The sequence below is a fragment of the Lampetra fluviatilis genome, chromosome 53 (assembly GCF_964198595.1).
Source record: "Lampetra fluviatilis chromosome 53, kcLamFluv1.1, whole genome shotgun sequence".
NCBI classification, from domain to species: domain Eukaryota; kingdom Metazoa; phylum Chordata; class Hyperoartia; order Petromyzontiformes; family Petromyzontidae; genus Lampetra; species Lampetra fluviatilis.
The window spans coordinates 1686380-1701620 of record NC_136327.1 but is presented as its reverse complement, the minus strand read 5'-3'; the positions used below and the strand labels follow the sequence as shown (position 1 = coordinate 1701620).

General features: G+C 49.2%; 1 protein-coding gene across 1 annotated transcript in view; it reads left to right on the top strand.

The window, feature by feature from the left end:
* LOC144949273 (DNA-binding protein RFX7-like) overlaps positions 1 to 15241 on the top strand; it is a 107255-nt gene that overhangs the window by 65648 nt on the left and 26366 nt on the right. Inside the window, 2 exon segments of the mRNA XM_078879193.1 lie at positions 13505 to 13538; positions 14193 to 14275. Coding sequence (XP_078735319.1) covers positions 13505 to 13538; positions 14193 to 14275 — 117 coding nt within the window.

Sequence of the window (15241 nt, the reverse complement as noted above, 5' to 3'; positions counted from 1 at the left end):
CCCTTTGTAGGACCAGCAGGATAGGGGAGAGCCAGCATCAATGCAGAGCGGGTTGCTTCCTGGGAGTTTGAGAGTCCGATCCTGGAGGCTTATAAGGAGGAGGGGAAGGGTCATGTGACGCAGGTCATGGCGGTGTACTAGGCTGTTGTCCCTCCCCGCACCTCCGATTAGCACGGTTGGCTACGTACGGTGCGAAATAAGTTCATACATACGTACGAGCCTTTATTAATAAGCACTCGCAAATGGCATTTCACCCGCCACTGCATAGGGAAACGTGTTGCGTGGGAACCTGACCAAGCAACGCAACTCGACAGTTAGAAACACTTTCACGACTTCACAGAAAATACGTAAAATGTCAAATTCTCTGTAATTTATTTTTCATTTGGGTTCGGGACATCCCCAATGTTATCAGAAGTTGCTGTTCCGACAAATATCCCAGTGAATTCTACGCCGATTGCGAGTTGCTTTTTTCTTTAACCACGAAGAGCCGCTTAGGAATAGCTAATCCCACGTTTGTCATCATTCACACAGCAGTTATTGGTTTGCGGTTGTGGCCAAAGATCTTCTTACTCCATTTAGTCCACAAAAAGATCGGCTGATGAGGGGATGAAGCTGGACATTTGGCCTTACGTAAATAGCTGCTTAAAAACTCAACACATTGGTCAACATTTGAGCTTCATGGTGCGTGCTGGTGCACAACTTTGAACGCGGTCTCATCAAATAATGTATTAACATACTTGCGTGTGCTTTTTATAATATGTACTTTATATATTTCCACGTATTGAATAGTCTACATTGTATTCCATTGACGCCAGTCAATCCATTTTCCACGTTTTTACCTCAGTCCTGTAGTTGCAATCGGCCGTCATCTGATCCAAGGATTTAGTAATAGTGGCAACACCGTTTTCTTTCACAATCAATTTTCTTGTCCTGTCATGGAATGTTAATGCGAGTTCTATCACATTTTGCCCTGTGGCTGTGAAGAGACACACCGAAGAAATGTCCTCTAGCTTCTGGAATCCTCGACACGCCGTAGACAGCAGGGATCGAGGCAGGGAATGATTGAGGAATATGTGTCTGTCTGCCAGCCTCCCCTGCTACAACCTCCAGACAAAGGCCTTCCTATTCAAATTAATAACTCCTCTCTTACGGGTTACTCTATGGAAGTTGGTTGGTATATATACATGGACGCACAGCATATTTAGGGCCCCCCCCTCTCGTGCTTGCCTGTATTATAGCCGTACAATTCACCGTGCATAAGAACGTCTTAATAAGTCACGCTGGGGGCCTATAGAGTTCTAGCTGAGGATTGCAGTGGTGCAGGCTGCATGACACGGGTGATTGTTATTAGGTCTCTGAGTCATCTTTAGCCATCTCCGCTGTGTACTAGTTAAATTTACATTGGCGCCTATCCCTCCTCACCTCACCAGCCCTGAGCCATTTGTGGGAATTCCACATTGCTATCGTGGGGGCAAGTCTCTCCGTAGGACTCTGCCACTGGTGACTTCCCAACAAAGTGGTACCTATTTTATCACCCTGGCTATAGATGATGGCTGCGTCAAACTGCCAACCAGGACTCGAACTCGCAAGCTCACTAACAATTCTAAGCCGCTCTGCTCGCACTAACGGCCAGCCCCCTGGGTGGATATCCGACCGTTGTGCTTTTAAATATTCTTCTTTCAAGAGTTATGCAAAAGTAAGCGCAGTACTCAACAGTGCCGGTGGCTTGGTCACGTCTGCTAAGATTACCGTCGTGGTCACAACCACTATTTACCCCCCCCCCTACTCCCACAATGGTTAATCCCAAAGTAAATATCCCACGATGCTCATAATAGTAGTTAGTTCAAGCTTATGCTTGTGTGACAGGTGTTATTTATACTTCACGTGGCCTCAAGGTGCACATAGCCTGGCACAAGCGTCGTGGTGACATCACCGCCACTTAGTGGCGAATGGCGGTTGTTGTTGTTATTTATACTTGAGAGCGTTCCATTTGGTAGAAGTGGGGCGGGAGACGATGCTGGTCCGTTGATAACCACGCGGATGGGATTTGTCATTAGCAATGGGGCAGCAGTGTTAATTTATTGCGATGCACTTCCAAAGTAATTTTATCTTTGCATCATCAATTATTACTTCAAAGCAAGTATAATCGAGGGCTTCGTGAATCTCACCTTAACAACGGCACAAACACGCCGCCGATGTGTGTGCATTGCCAATCCTCGTGACCCGTTGCTCTTCCTAGACTCCGACCTCAACAGTTGCTTCACTCTAACAAACTGGATTTACCCGTCACCATTAATCTGGATTAATCTCTTGCAGCCGACGAAATCGGGGCCATCCGCAGTGCATTAGAATGCTCAAAACGTGGCTCCGCAGACCAATTATGTAAGCGCAGACATCATTAAGGGATCATCACAAAACATCAAACCGAGGATTTTCTTTGGTCCACGAAGGCAGAGGTAGGATCCGTGCCAGATTTTAGTGCCAGCACCCTTTTACCCCACCACCACCACCACCGCCCCTGCACTGCTCTGGCTTCAACCAGCTGATGGTAATGTCCGCGGGGGGTCTCCTAAATGCCAAGGAGTTTTTTTTTGTTTTTGCAAAGGCAAGACAAAGGAGTGGTCAGTGGCGCGAAGGCTTCTTCTCGCCAAGACGAAGCCCGTGAACCGTTGCATCAGAAAATGTGATGCGCCATGAATAAAAGAAAATGCGTTTTTACAAAAAGTGGATTGCGTCCTATTCAACCACCTGATCTATTTTTGTTATAGAAATGTATGCACGTTTAGGAAAAAAGAATGGACCGTTTGTGTTTGGTTATGACGGCGCTGACCTTTTGACCTTTTGCTTGTGGGCCCGCTGACCCCCCCCCCCCCCCTTTAAGCTCAGTCAATTAGTGAAGAGAGAACAAAAACCAAATCAATTGTTTTCAAGCTGAATAATACATTATGTCCACGAATCCATTAAACAGCAACGGGCACATTTTGTGTTTAACTGTAATGGCGTTAATTTTCCCCGAGTGCGTCCAGAGTTAAATAAATTTACGTCAACGGAATCCTTAAGCTCATCAGATTCGGCGTGGGAATCGATCGCCGTCGTACGCGCGCGCACACGCGTGTACACGCGTGTGTGTCATGCTGTCGGCTGCAAAATTGTCCACCCAAATAGGAGATCTCGTGGCGGATGCAAATCTACCGAATTGCTTCTCTCGGCCCCAAATAATGCCGGCTCCTTCGGTCAATCTGCAGCACAGGAAGTCACGTCGCCTCTGCCACCCTTATAAAACTAGAAAAAATGTGTTTTTACATTTTATTTTACCAGGTAGGGCCGACTGAGCGACATAACTCATTTTCAGAAGCAACCTGGTCACACAAATTATTGCTCAACGAAGTGGCTTATCACGTGGACATTTATAGCAGCCAAATACTCTAAATGCAAGTTTCTTATTGTGGAGGGAAAAAAACCGGAGAACCCAGAGAATAATCCACGCGACCGCGGGGAGAGAGAGAGACAACGCAAACTCCAAATATACAGCAGCAGGCGTCAGGGTCTGGATCGAACCCCCACAGCCTCTGATTTAACATCTCGCCACCGTGGCGCCAAACTAAGTCTGGTGGAACAGCTCTTGCTTTTGCAATGTATTCCTTACCCCGCCGTCTCATTTATTCTCAAACGGGTAAAATGTCTACATTGATACATAAGGTGGTAATAGGTCAGTGTGAGATATGGAGTTAATGGCCCGAGCCCATGCTACGTGCTGCATTCACAGGGTTTTCCTTGGAAATTAGCACAGCGGTGAAGGCATACTCTCGTGGGAAAGAATTCTCTTTTATTGATCGTCATCAGCCATGATCAATCCACTGCAAGTTTTCGGCACGTCGCACGATAGCCACATCCAGCACAAACACATTTAAATATGTGCTGCTTTAATCCGCCATGAAGGTCCCTCTTACTCGCGCGTCACGATGGTTTCCTATCTGCTTGTTAGTGATATGTCTTTGGGTCTAGAAATGTAGAGTTTTTGAGGCCTGTTTTGAAGCCAATCTCAAATATATAAATCTTCAAAATGTTCACTTAAATGCAACCAAATACTTCCTCCTCCCCCACCTCTATTATTTTAACCCTTTCCCTCCGAACCAGGAGAAAACCGAAAATAAAAAACTTTATCGGTACTGTGGCTCCCACAAGGCCACGCGGGAGGGCGTGTGGCACGGTTTGGCACCAGCTATCGTAGAGCGCGGTCATGTGGCTACAGTTCTCTGCGGTGAGTACGATGTTTTTGAAAAACAACGGCGCTACGCCTCTCTAAATAAAATGAACGCCAAGCCGCTTGCGCGTTCCGAGATTCAGCGGTGAACGGGATTCACACCCCCTGCAACTTGCAGATGTCTCGGAATGAGAAAGGGTTGGGATGTGCAATGGAGTGAGGTGTAAAAGCTTTGGTGGGGGTCGGGAGACGGGGGAGTTGAGAGGCCCAGAAGATTTGGAAAGAGGTTGTGGAGTCACAAAAAACATAGCTGACGTGCGTCTATGGAGATGGCATATGGTGCTGTTGCCCCTCCATCCTGACCCTTGACCCTTAACCTGCTGCCCCTCTCATGGAAATGTCTGTTTTCTTTGGCCCCACTTTAACATCATGTGCCTCTCAAGAAATCGATATTGTGTGCGAGAGAGTGTGTGTGTGTATTTTTAACACCCGAGTCCACAAGACGGTTCGATTCCCATCTGAGGATCGTAAAACATTGGGTGTTTTCCAAATACATGTTTTAACTTAGCGGTAAATAGTGTGGACTCTTCCACCTGTATGTGGAAGGAGAAGTGAATGGTTTTAAATCCCTCCCATCAGAGGGAGCGACATTGCCTGTAGGGCCACATGTACTCTTACAGTTGCAGAGGGCAGTCGCTCACCTCCACGGGGTTTGACTGGGAGGGCTTGACTGCAGAGACGAACATCATCTTCCATCTCGGCAGCCACTCCACCTGAAACGTAATATACGTCTCCTTGCGAGTTAGATAATGTATTACGTAAACCTAGCTATTAAGTGTGGCCCAGGCATTGTATTGATGCCAAGTGAAACTAAATACACACCTGGAATTGTTGTCGTGTATCGGGAGTTCGTGTTGCACCGTATTGGGCAGCACCAGTGGCGTTTTCTGTTGAGTTTCTCTATTGGAGCGCTCCCTGATGTCATTTCTCCGTGTGTGTGTGTATAACAAGGACCATGCTTTTATTATTCCGTGTCACATTTATGGAATGTGACACCAAAGCGAGCCTGCTACGGGATGGTTTAGGTAATTAAAATATTTTTTAAGACATTTGCACGTGGGCAACAACCCGGAGCGCCCCGAGAAAACGAAAAGTGCTCGCTGGACGATGAGGCCCAAAGCGGCGAGGGCCAGCGGCTCCCTCGCAGCCCCCCACCACCGGCTCGGCGTTCCGTGCGTTGTAATGAAACCTTCGAGTACTTTCCCGCACCTCCAATTAGCACGGTCGGCTACGTACGGTGCCAAAGAAGTTCAACGTACACGCGTGTGTACGTGTTTACACGCGTACGTACGTGCGTAACGCTGAGGTGGATGAGCAGAGAGGATCGTGTCGCCTGTGCAGGAGGCGTCATTGTTTTGCTGCCATCGCGCGAACATCTTCCTCCTCGATTACGCAGCAGCAGCAGCATTTGGGGCCCAGTCACTCAAGGGGACACTTTAATTTATTTTGCGCCGCATTGATGGCAAAGTACAGCGACTCCTCGTCCTCCGACGGCTTTAAGCGGCGGCGTTTGATTAAACAGCTTGCAAATTAATGCAATTACTGCTCTGCTCGACTGAATTACTCGCGTCTGCAGTAACAATTGGCAGAGGCAGCCTAATTGCTTCCATTGCTTAACGAATCAAGCAACGTGTGTGACGTGGACGGGCACCTCTCTATATAAATGTCTTTTCCAGCCGACTGCACGTTTCTTTTGGCTTTCTGCTCTGGGCCTATCCCACATACAGACGCCTGCCGTAAGCATCCGTATATGAAACTTGCGCGTTTAGACTCTTGAGATAATTTTGCTGCTATAAATGTCCAAGTGATAAGGCCACTTTGCCGAGTTGTCATTTGTGGTCAGGTCGCTTTGGAAAAATAAGTGAACACCTCGTTGGGCTTTGTCTGTTAGGATGAAGATGGTTTATTTGTATGTATTTGGGTGATTTGTTGACCTTTCTTGTACCGTGTTTGTGTGCTGTTTGTTGTTGTAACGTTCTTACCCCGTGCCCCAACTGGACATCTGTAAAAGAAAATAACTTTATAGCTCATCGGATTCCTCCAGCAGTATAAATACGTTGAGTCACGATCGCTACGCATTGCACATTGCCCGTCCGACATCCCATATTGCATTTCATAGCCCGCCCCAAAATACGGGCTGTCGGATGTACGAGATTGGCGGGATTCGTACGTCCATTGGCACTAAGTACGGCGCACGCACGTGATGTAACAAGCCCCGTGCACCTTTCTCGAATCGAGAAGTTTTTATACATATATATACACATTTCCACAGGCATCTTCCCCCCCACCCCACTCCTCTCCCCCCACGAAAGGTTGCCACATGGCTCGCGCGCATTGCTTAATAGAATACAGTGCACATCCTTGTAAGCATGTTCACACGCGTGTGCTCCGGGCATCCCAATTCACGTGGTGCCCGGCATTCCCCTTCACCCTACAATTAATATATTTTAGTAATTTAGAGTATACCAGGCAAGGCCCACTGAGCTGCATAGCTCTTGTTACCAGAAGAGACCTGGCAACGACAAGTGGCTGATCATTATCACGTGGGAATTGATAGCCGCCAAATACTCTTAAGCGCGTGTTGATTCTGATTCTGCCGCACACGCCAACCCGGGGCACCTCTGCATAAAAGCCCACGTGCGCGCGCTTCTGGAGTGCACGCTCCCCTTATTATAATTTTTTTAAAGGGAATTCTCATTCAATTTATTTTCGCGGCCTCGATGTAATAAATGTTGTTTGCGCAGAAGCTGCGACTGCTGTGGCCATGGCAGTCTGTTGGGGGAAGATATTGCGCTTTGTCTTGCTGTGCTTGGCAGTTGCAGCGGGGAGCGGTGGCGTAGCGGTTAGCGTGCCGTGCCTCTGACCGACCCGAGTTCCATTCCTGCTTACGGCCAACGCCGGTGACTATTATCTGAACCGGTGCTGGGCCTCCCCTAGGTCGACTCAGCCTTAAACGAGTACCTGGTGCGGTGTGTAAACATCGCCACTAGGGAGACAAAGGCGGCCGGGTGTGGTGCTGGTCACATAGCCCCCCCACCTTATCCTGTGCCGTGCCAGCCTTCATAGGCGCTACTCGCTAACAGAACTTGCCCAAACGGTCTGTTAAGGCTACACGGAGCTTCTGCATCATCTTGTCTGGAACTTTCAGAATAAATTTTTTCAGAATAAGAGGGAGGAATCTGATGAGCTACAAAGCTTTTTTTTTACAGCTGTCCAATTGGGGGCCGTTAGAATGGTGCAGGCCGCCACCCCGTGCAGCGTGCCCCTTTAACCCATCGGACAGCGCCGTCCCTGGCGACGGGCGGTCGTGCCCGTCCGTGCACCTCGCGTGGAGATTTTGCCAAAGCCGTCACCAGCGCAGTTTGACATTTCCAGCGACCTTGCCACGGGATGTACCCCGAGGCACGCATTGTGTTTTGTGGAGGCTGCTTTCTGCATAACAACACCGCGGACCCACTTGGAATAGTTTCCCCTGCACCCGGCAAAGTCTTTCAGGTTTTGCGGTGAAGATGTCTTATAAACTGGCAGCTGACTCGCAACAAAACCTCAACCGGTTCCTTGGCAGTTTCTTTCCGCCTTTTGAATTGAAATATGAAATTGGCCGCTCAAGATGGCTTGTGGTGGTGTCTCCCACTCCTCTGTTAAAAGCAAACATCTATGTGCCTTGACCTCTGCTATTATAATCACATAAATGTAGTGCGTGTGTTTGCGTGTGAAGCAGTTGGGTAGAGCATGTCTCTCTTGTTCCTCACTTGCAGAGTTCAACTCCCAGTCTGGGATCAATTCAACAACCCTCTTAACTCCTGCGGGGTAGGTAAAATGAGTACTACGTTGTGGGTAGGTAAATAGCGGTTGTCCTGTTGATAGACAAGCCCCCACCCCCGTGTAGAGATTGTAGCTCGGCTGTAAACAGGAAGTGAGTGCTGACCCGTGCTTCCTATTGAAAAACTTTTCCCCATTTTTTTTGTTATCCCTGTTGAGCCGTCTGTGTATCATGTCACCAGGACCCACGTCTCCTTTTTGGATCTTTTGACAGGGCAGTAGAGTTCGGAACTTACAACTCACCCCTTGCACGTGTGAGCTTTAGGTTCGCCGCACGGCGGTCAATTCTCAAGAGCTGCAATTCAGCCAATTTAACGCCGGAACCAAATTTTTTGCGATTTGTATGTTTTTTGCGCGGTCATTGGTGACCGGGATGAGACCATCCCCCAGCTTTGGCGAACAATTACTATAACCGGTTTCCCCCCCCCCCCCCCCCACGTTCACCTACACACACTGACCGGTGTAACGAAGAATGGTCAAGCAAACATTTCTCAAACAAATCGTGGCATGGGAAGGTTCTTAACCCAGCAGTGGATAGACCAAGCGCTGCCAATGATGATGGGGCATCGACAAATCGAACGCACGAGATGACCGCAACCGATCGTGGCGTCCGCTCGCGGATTTCTGCGTCGCCTTCTGGAGACAAACGCGTCGCGACGTTTTAAGTTGAGAGAGAGAGACCGCCTTGCCCTGGGCCACGTAAACTTTACACGACGGCTTGCATTTCCAGAGGGCAAATTGATTTGCTCGTTGTTGTTGCAGATTGAGAACGGTGGAGACCAAGCGGCCCGGTGCCAAATACGCCTCGTCAGACTTTAAACGCGCCCGATGTGCGTGTGTTTTTTTTTACGAAACTAATCAAATAATCATCGCCTGCGTTTACGCACGCGGTTGATGGAACACCGCCGGTTATACTTTCCCGAGGGCTTCTGGCAGCCGTTTTCTGTTTTTGCGCGTAAGAGTCCACTGCACGTCTGAGGTACAGGGTGGGCCCGCTTGAGCTCCATAGCTCTTTTTGAGAAGCGACCTGGCTGTCACGAATAATAGCCCCATCGAATATAGCAGCCAAATACATTAAATGCATGTTGATTCTAAATGTGGAGGAAAAAACGGGAGGACCCTGAGAAAAATTCACACGACCACGGGGAGAACACGCAAAGTTCAAATAGACAGCAGGCGTCATGGTCGGGATGGAACCGGCGACCTGCTGCACACCAGGCGAGGTAGCTAACGTCTCACCACCACGGGGCCCTCCCACCAGAATTAATTCCTCCCGCCAGGATCGGCTCCTATGCATTGTAAACACGTGCTGTGTATTAGGGGCCGATAGATTCACCCACCGTGGCCTTTGGGATGAATCGTTCTGTAGTTTTGGGGCCACAGTTCCATTTGAAGACTCGAGTGTTGTTTTCACGCCGTGTAGAATGGGCCGGCGCGTCTGGTGGCTGGAGCGATGCCTCGTATCCATGAGGTACAAAGTGCACAAATCGAAATGCGTAGGTTCCTTGATATTTTTCCTACCGCCGCTTCGGAAGTGTCTTTCGTTGTTAGTTTTCCTGTTAAATGTTTATTCTTCGTGCGTAGGTGTTACCGGCCCACCCATGCGTGTTACGGTCCTGCAGTCAACCGTGTAGGTTACCGAACACATTTTCAACCCAGATCTCTATCTTGGTTGATGTTTTTGTTTGGGAGATTGTTCGTGCGCCGGGTTTCTCCGATGCGGTTGACCCACCAAACAACCCCATGACCTATAACCCTACAGAGTTGGGAATTCCCGGTGTTGACCTCTTGACCTCTTGACCGCAGCGTTTTCTCGACGCTGTGGTTTATTCGTACAGCAGTCACCGACATGCTCCGAATGTGCACAGGACGCCACGCCAGTGCCCGGCACTCGGGGGGAACTCTGCTCAGATGTTCGTTTCTTTGTTTGTCTGTAAAGTTTATGTACGCATCTAGGCGTAGGTTTCCTTCACACTGTACTTTTTCAGGGTCCCAAAAACGTAAAATATTCCACAGGATGACAAAAATGTATATTTGAGTGGGGGGGGGGTGTGCTCTCTATCAACAATTTCCCCAAAAATATTTTTCAAGCATCTTTTTGTGCGAGGGTGGTTGGATGAAAGCATTTGTTGTGAGCAATAATCAAGAAAAAAGTACAACGTTTGCGGAGTGGCGGTGACGATCTCTGCCAACTGCTGTGTTCAAGTGGCGTTATCAATCTTGAGCGTGGGAAAGGGGGGCCCAATGGTCGTGACGGGAGTCGCAGCCCAAGGAGGGAACACACCCGAGAGGATGACCGCCTCCGTGGAGACGGAGCGATGAAATAACATGAGCTCGTGGTGCAGGAGCTCAATTGCGTTGCTGCGTCAATACACCATGGCGGCTGATGATGACTTGGGAGACGGCTGACGATGAAAAGTGCCCACATTCGGAGCCAATATCTTCCCGTAGCCCACTCGAGAAGGTGACATTGAAACTCTTGACATAAACTTTAGAGACGAGTCCGTGGTGTTCCTTGCTTTGGTCATAATTCCCCTGCTGTGTTCACTACGTGCTGGCAGCAGCAGCAGCAGCAGTCACACTGCCAACTGCATGCAAACTCTGTTTGAGAACAAGCATGCTCGGGCATTAATATCAGCAAAAGATGAATGATAGTATAATGAATGTCTCTCCGTGGGTTTTTGCTTTTATTTTTCCTGACCAATTTCAACATTCATAACGACGATTAGTACGTTCACCAGCGGCGTTGGTGGTTTAGCGTGAGAATCGCCCCCGCCAATAGACAAAGACTTCCCCAGCAAAGCAGTTTGCCCCGCAGTTATATCCAGCAGCGGCTGCGGGACCTCGTTTATGTTGCACAGGTGTGTGGAGGAGTCGGTGTGTGCCCCCCCACCGCCACCACCACCACCACCACCCATTCGGTTATTGCCCTCCCTTCGCCGCCAGGAAAAAAAACCCTCGAGGCGTGATAGATGTAAGTCAACAAAGTGTGGGCCCTCGCGAACGAACGCCCTTGACGAACAACCCCTGCACCTCTGGGTTGCAAGCGATGTGCTTTAGCCACCAAGCCAAGAGACGGGGAAGCTTTTGGACAAAGGTGCATGGGTCACGTGTGTGTGTGTGTGCGTGCATTTGTTTGTGTCGAGATGGAGAGAGAAGGCGTTCTTGCTATTGGCGAGGTTACAGGTGCGATTCCTGGATACACACGAGGTGCGCGTGGGTGTGGTCACGCATTCCTCGTAAGCGCGTGCGTGCGTTGTGTGCGAGTGTGCACGCGCGGGTGTAAACCCTGTACGTTGTTTGTAGCTGTGTGTGTGTTTTGCTAAGGCACTCAGACCAGGTTGTGAAAGGTACTCTATTAATAACGATGATAATGTTGTCTGGGTATGCATACGCACGTGTGTGTTTGTTGGCACGTGTATGTCGTGTGTGTGTGTGTGCATAGCGGTGGCGCAGTGGTTAGCGCATTGCGCAAAAAACCCGGCGACACGAGTTCAATTCCAGCTCACGGCCAACACCAGTGACGATAATTTGAACAAGTCCTGGCCCTCCCCTACATAGACTCAGCCTCAAATGAGTACCTGGTGCGGTGTGTAAACATCGCCACTGGGGAGATGAAGTCTACCGGGCGTGGTGCTCGCCCACCCACCCCCTCGTGTGCCGTGCCAGCCTTCATAGGTGCTCTCTTAACAGCACTTGCCCCAACAGTCTGTTAACGCTATGCGGGGGATCTTTGTCTTTGTGTGTGTGTGCGGCTGTGCACGTGTTGCGAGTTGTTCCCAGCAATGCTCGCTTGTGTGCATGCGCGTCTGTTTGTCCCCAGTGTCTGTGCCCCTGGGGCAATGAGATGAATTCCCACCCACAGCGTGGCTTTGTAACGCTAATAACGCCTCGTGGTCGAGCCGCGTAGGAAGGAGAGAGGCATATCGAGCTGACGGACATGTATTGTGAACACCCAGCTTGTTTCCTCCTTTTTAAGAACGCCCTTCAACACTTTTAATTGAAAGCCGCTCTTCGGAGCTTATTTGTACCACGTGTTTTTATTTTGCCGGCGGAGTACGATCCGTTGCGCTCAATCGCTGCCGTTGCTGCAATCTTTATCGACCGGGCCGTGCGGTGAGATTCAGATGAATGTGCCCAACCGCAGTTACCGCCGCCTTGTGGGGAAAACGGAAGGCTTTGTCCCACTGGGGGCTGAGGTCATTGTTATGAGTGGACTGTGCACGGTTTGTTGTCCTCGTATTTATCGGGTCCAGCGTTGGTGATGTCATCGCTGCTTGCTGCTGCTGCTGCCGCTCAATGCGATGCAGGCTATAACGTAGCCAGCGCATTCTCTCTCGTGTCACGCTCTCGTTCTTAAAAGAGCACAGTCAGCGGCTTTGCTCAGCACCAGGAGTTGCTGTTGTTGTTGTTGTTTGTTTGCAGCAGTTGCTGAGAAATTGCCTAGTTGTTTGTTGTGGAGAGACTGTGCAGTGTGTTTATTTGTTATTCTCTCAAAGCCCGGTGTAGTGGCGTGCAAGCAAAGTCTGGCCATCAGGGAAACAGGTCACGGGGATGTGTTCTCGTGTATTTTTTGTTGTTGTCTGTTTCGTGCGTTCCAAAAAATGTCCCATTTCAGATTATGCAATCTCACATTATGTAATGAAGCCGGCCGACCGTTTGGTCGTGAAACAAATCACGCGGGTCGGGTCCGGTGGGAGCGGGTCCGGTGGGAGCGGGTCCGGTGGGAGCGGGTCCGGTGGGAGCGTTTTTGTTGTTGACCGCCAGTGCTGCCATCCACTGGGCGACGTTGCTATTGCAATGTCCCACGTGGCCCTTTGCATCATTGTTTTGGGGGTGCTCTCAGCCTTGTTCTAACACACCAGTTCCACGGTTGTGTTTCTGTGTGATTTGTTTACCTTTCCTATGCTCTGCACTCTCGTCGTGCGATGAAATTGTCTGTCGTTTTGACGTTCTCAGCCCGTGCCCCTGCGAAAACGAGCTTTGCAGCACATCCAGAGCCCTCCGGAAACAAATAAATATTCAGATTTTAATTCTAAAGTGTTTTGAGATTATTGTTGTGAAGGTCCGGACACGGGAGGGCATCCTCAGATGTTATCTGACCATCGATGAAGCACGCACAGCACTCGACACCAATCTTGGCTACACTTGTTGTTGCTGTGTTGTTGTTGTTGTTGTTCACAACGTCGTGCATCTCCGATCCTAGTTGGTGGCTCCGCGGCTAAAATCTTGAGGCGGGTGGCTTTGTGAGAGGCGCCACCGTTCTTGGGGTGTGATGGCGCACGAGCGACCGTGGAGCGTCAATGTCTTACTTTCGCTGCTTAGGACGATTGCGAGATGTTTCGTTTTTTTTTTTGTTTAAAGAGGGTCGTGTGTTTTGAACATTTTTAACGTTTTCATGTTTTCTTTTTCTTGCAGCCAAACCGCAAGATCAAAAATTGAATCTATTCTGGTAAGTGCCTCCCATTTACATTGATGATTTCATTTGCTGTTTTGTATTTTAGAATTCCAATTGTTGTCCATCACGTTGCTTCATAGAGGGCCTTGGTTTTGATAGGCTGAGTGCAGCTTCGTTGGGATCCGCTTTAAAGGCCCCTCATTGAAAAGTCTTAGAGAGGAGCCTTAAGGAAGAGCTTCATCAGGACTCCTGTAGAGAAGCATCATATTGCAGTGTCATAAGGAGCTTCGTAGACTCGTCCCAGGAGAGAGCCTTATCGATGGGTTATATTGAGAAGCCGTGAAGATGAATCTCTTGAAGAAGGGAGCCGCATTGAGCGGCTTCATGTGGGCCCTGGGTCAACTAGAGCCGGTGCAGTGGAGCTTCATCGAGGGAGCTTTGAACAGATGATTTGCCACCTAATTGTGAAGCACCACAGAGGCGCCTCCATTGCAAATGTGCTGCTGCTGTATTATCACAATGCCTAATGACCATCGCAACGGCATTGATAAATCTCTCTCTGGTAATAGTCGGCACACTTTGGCGCCCGTTGATGCTGTTTGTTGCATGCTTATTCGTCTTATCCGAACGCCTTCGCCAATCTGTTGCTCCCAAAGAATGGTTTCTCTTATCAGCTCGTCGCATTGTCCAATGTCTCCACCCTTCCAGCAAGAAGTCCATAAGTTCACGGACAATGAGAAGCTCTACCTCTATCTTCAACTACCTTCGGGTCCCAGCAATGGGATTAAGCAGTAAGCCGGCACTTGCGCTGACCACTCACGCACACGTATACATGTATGTTGAACTTCTTTCGCACCATACGTAGCCAACTGTGCTAATCGGAGATGCGCTCCCACCCCCCCCCCCCCGATCATACTGCCCACAAGTGTTTTGTATTCAACGGTGTTGGGGCCTTCATGTCCTTATTTTATTAGCAATCAAATCGACTGTTCAACTTCGCAACCAAAGTGGGGGTCCATTCAAACGCGAGGCTGTTTTGCAAGGGAGACCTGGGAGGCAGGGTAGACTTAAGGGGCACTTAAGTCTACCACGTGGTAAGTTGGGCTGTCGCACAGTCCCCCCGACTCAAATCTCAACTTCATTCAGTCGAAGAATCCACTAAATTTGGCCCCTGAGTGTGCATCAGGACAAGTTTCTGGACTCGCTGCTTCTAGAGAAATGCTTGGTTGCTCTGTGGGCTTGGTCAAAGCCTGCCTGGGTACAAAGTACAGAGGGGAAATTCACAGGGTACAAAAGTGAATGTCAGAAACAGGTGTAAAATACGCGAGCACAATTATCATTCGCGTACCGTTCAATGTGATAAAGCCGAACGGTGAATGTGATCTTCCAGTCTACTTCTGTTCCCGCTGTTGCAATTGCCCCCTGTCACTTTGCGCTGTCGAGTGACAAACTCATTGAACCTCTAATGAAGCCCTCTGCTCCGCATTTCTCCCAGATCACTTTCATGACTCCCGCAGCAACAACAAAAAATCGATGGCAGCGGATCAAAAAATTGTCTCGCTTTTTTTTAGTGTGTCTCTAAATGTGAGGTCATCTCTTTTTGGGAACGAAGAAGAAAATTCGTTATTGGACTTGGCGTGCGTGCGTGTGCCTGTGCGTGTCTGTCTGTGTTGGACCCTTTGACAAGTTCCACGGAGGGAAAAAACTAAAAAATCCCTTTGTTCATTACCACGATTCTATTCCCTGCCTGTGATGGA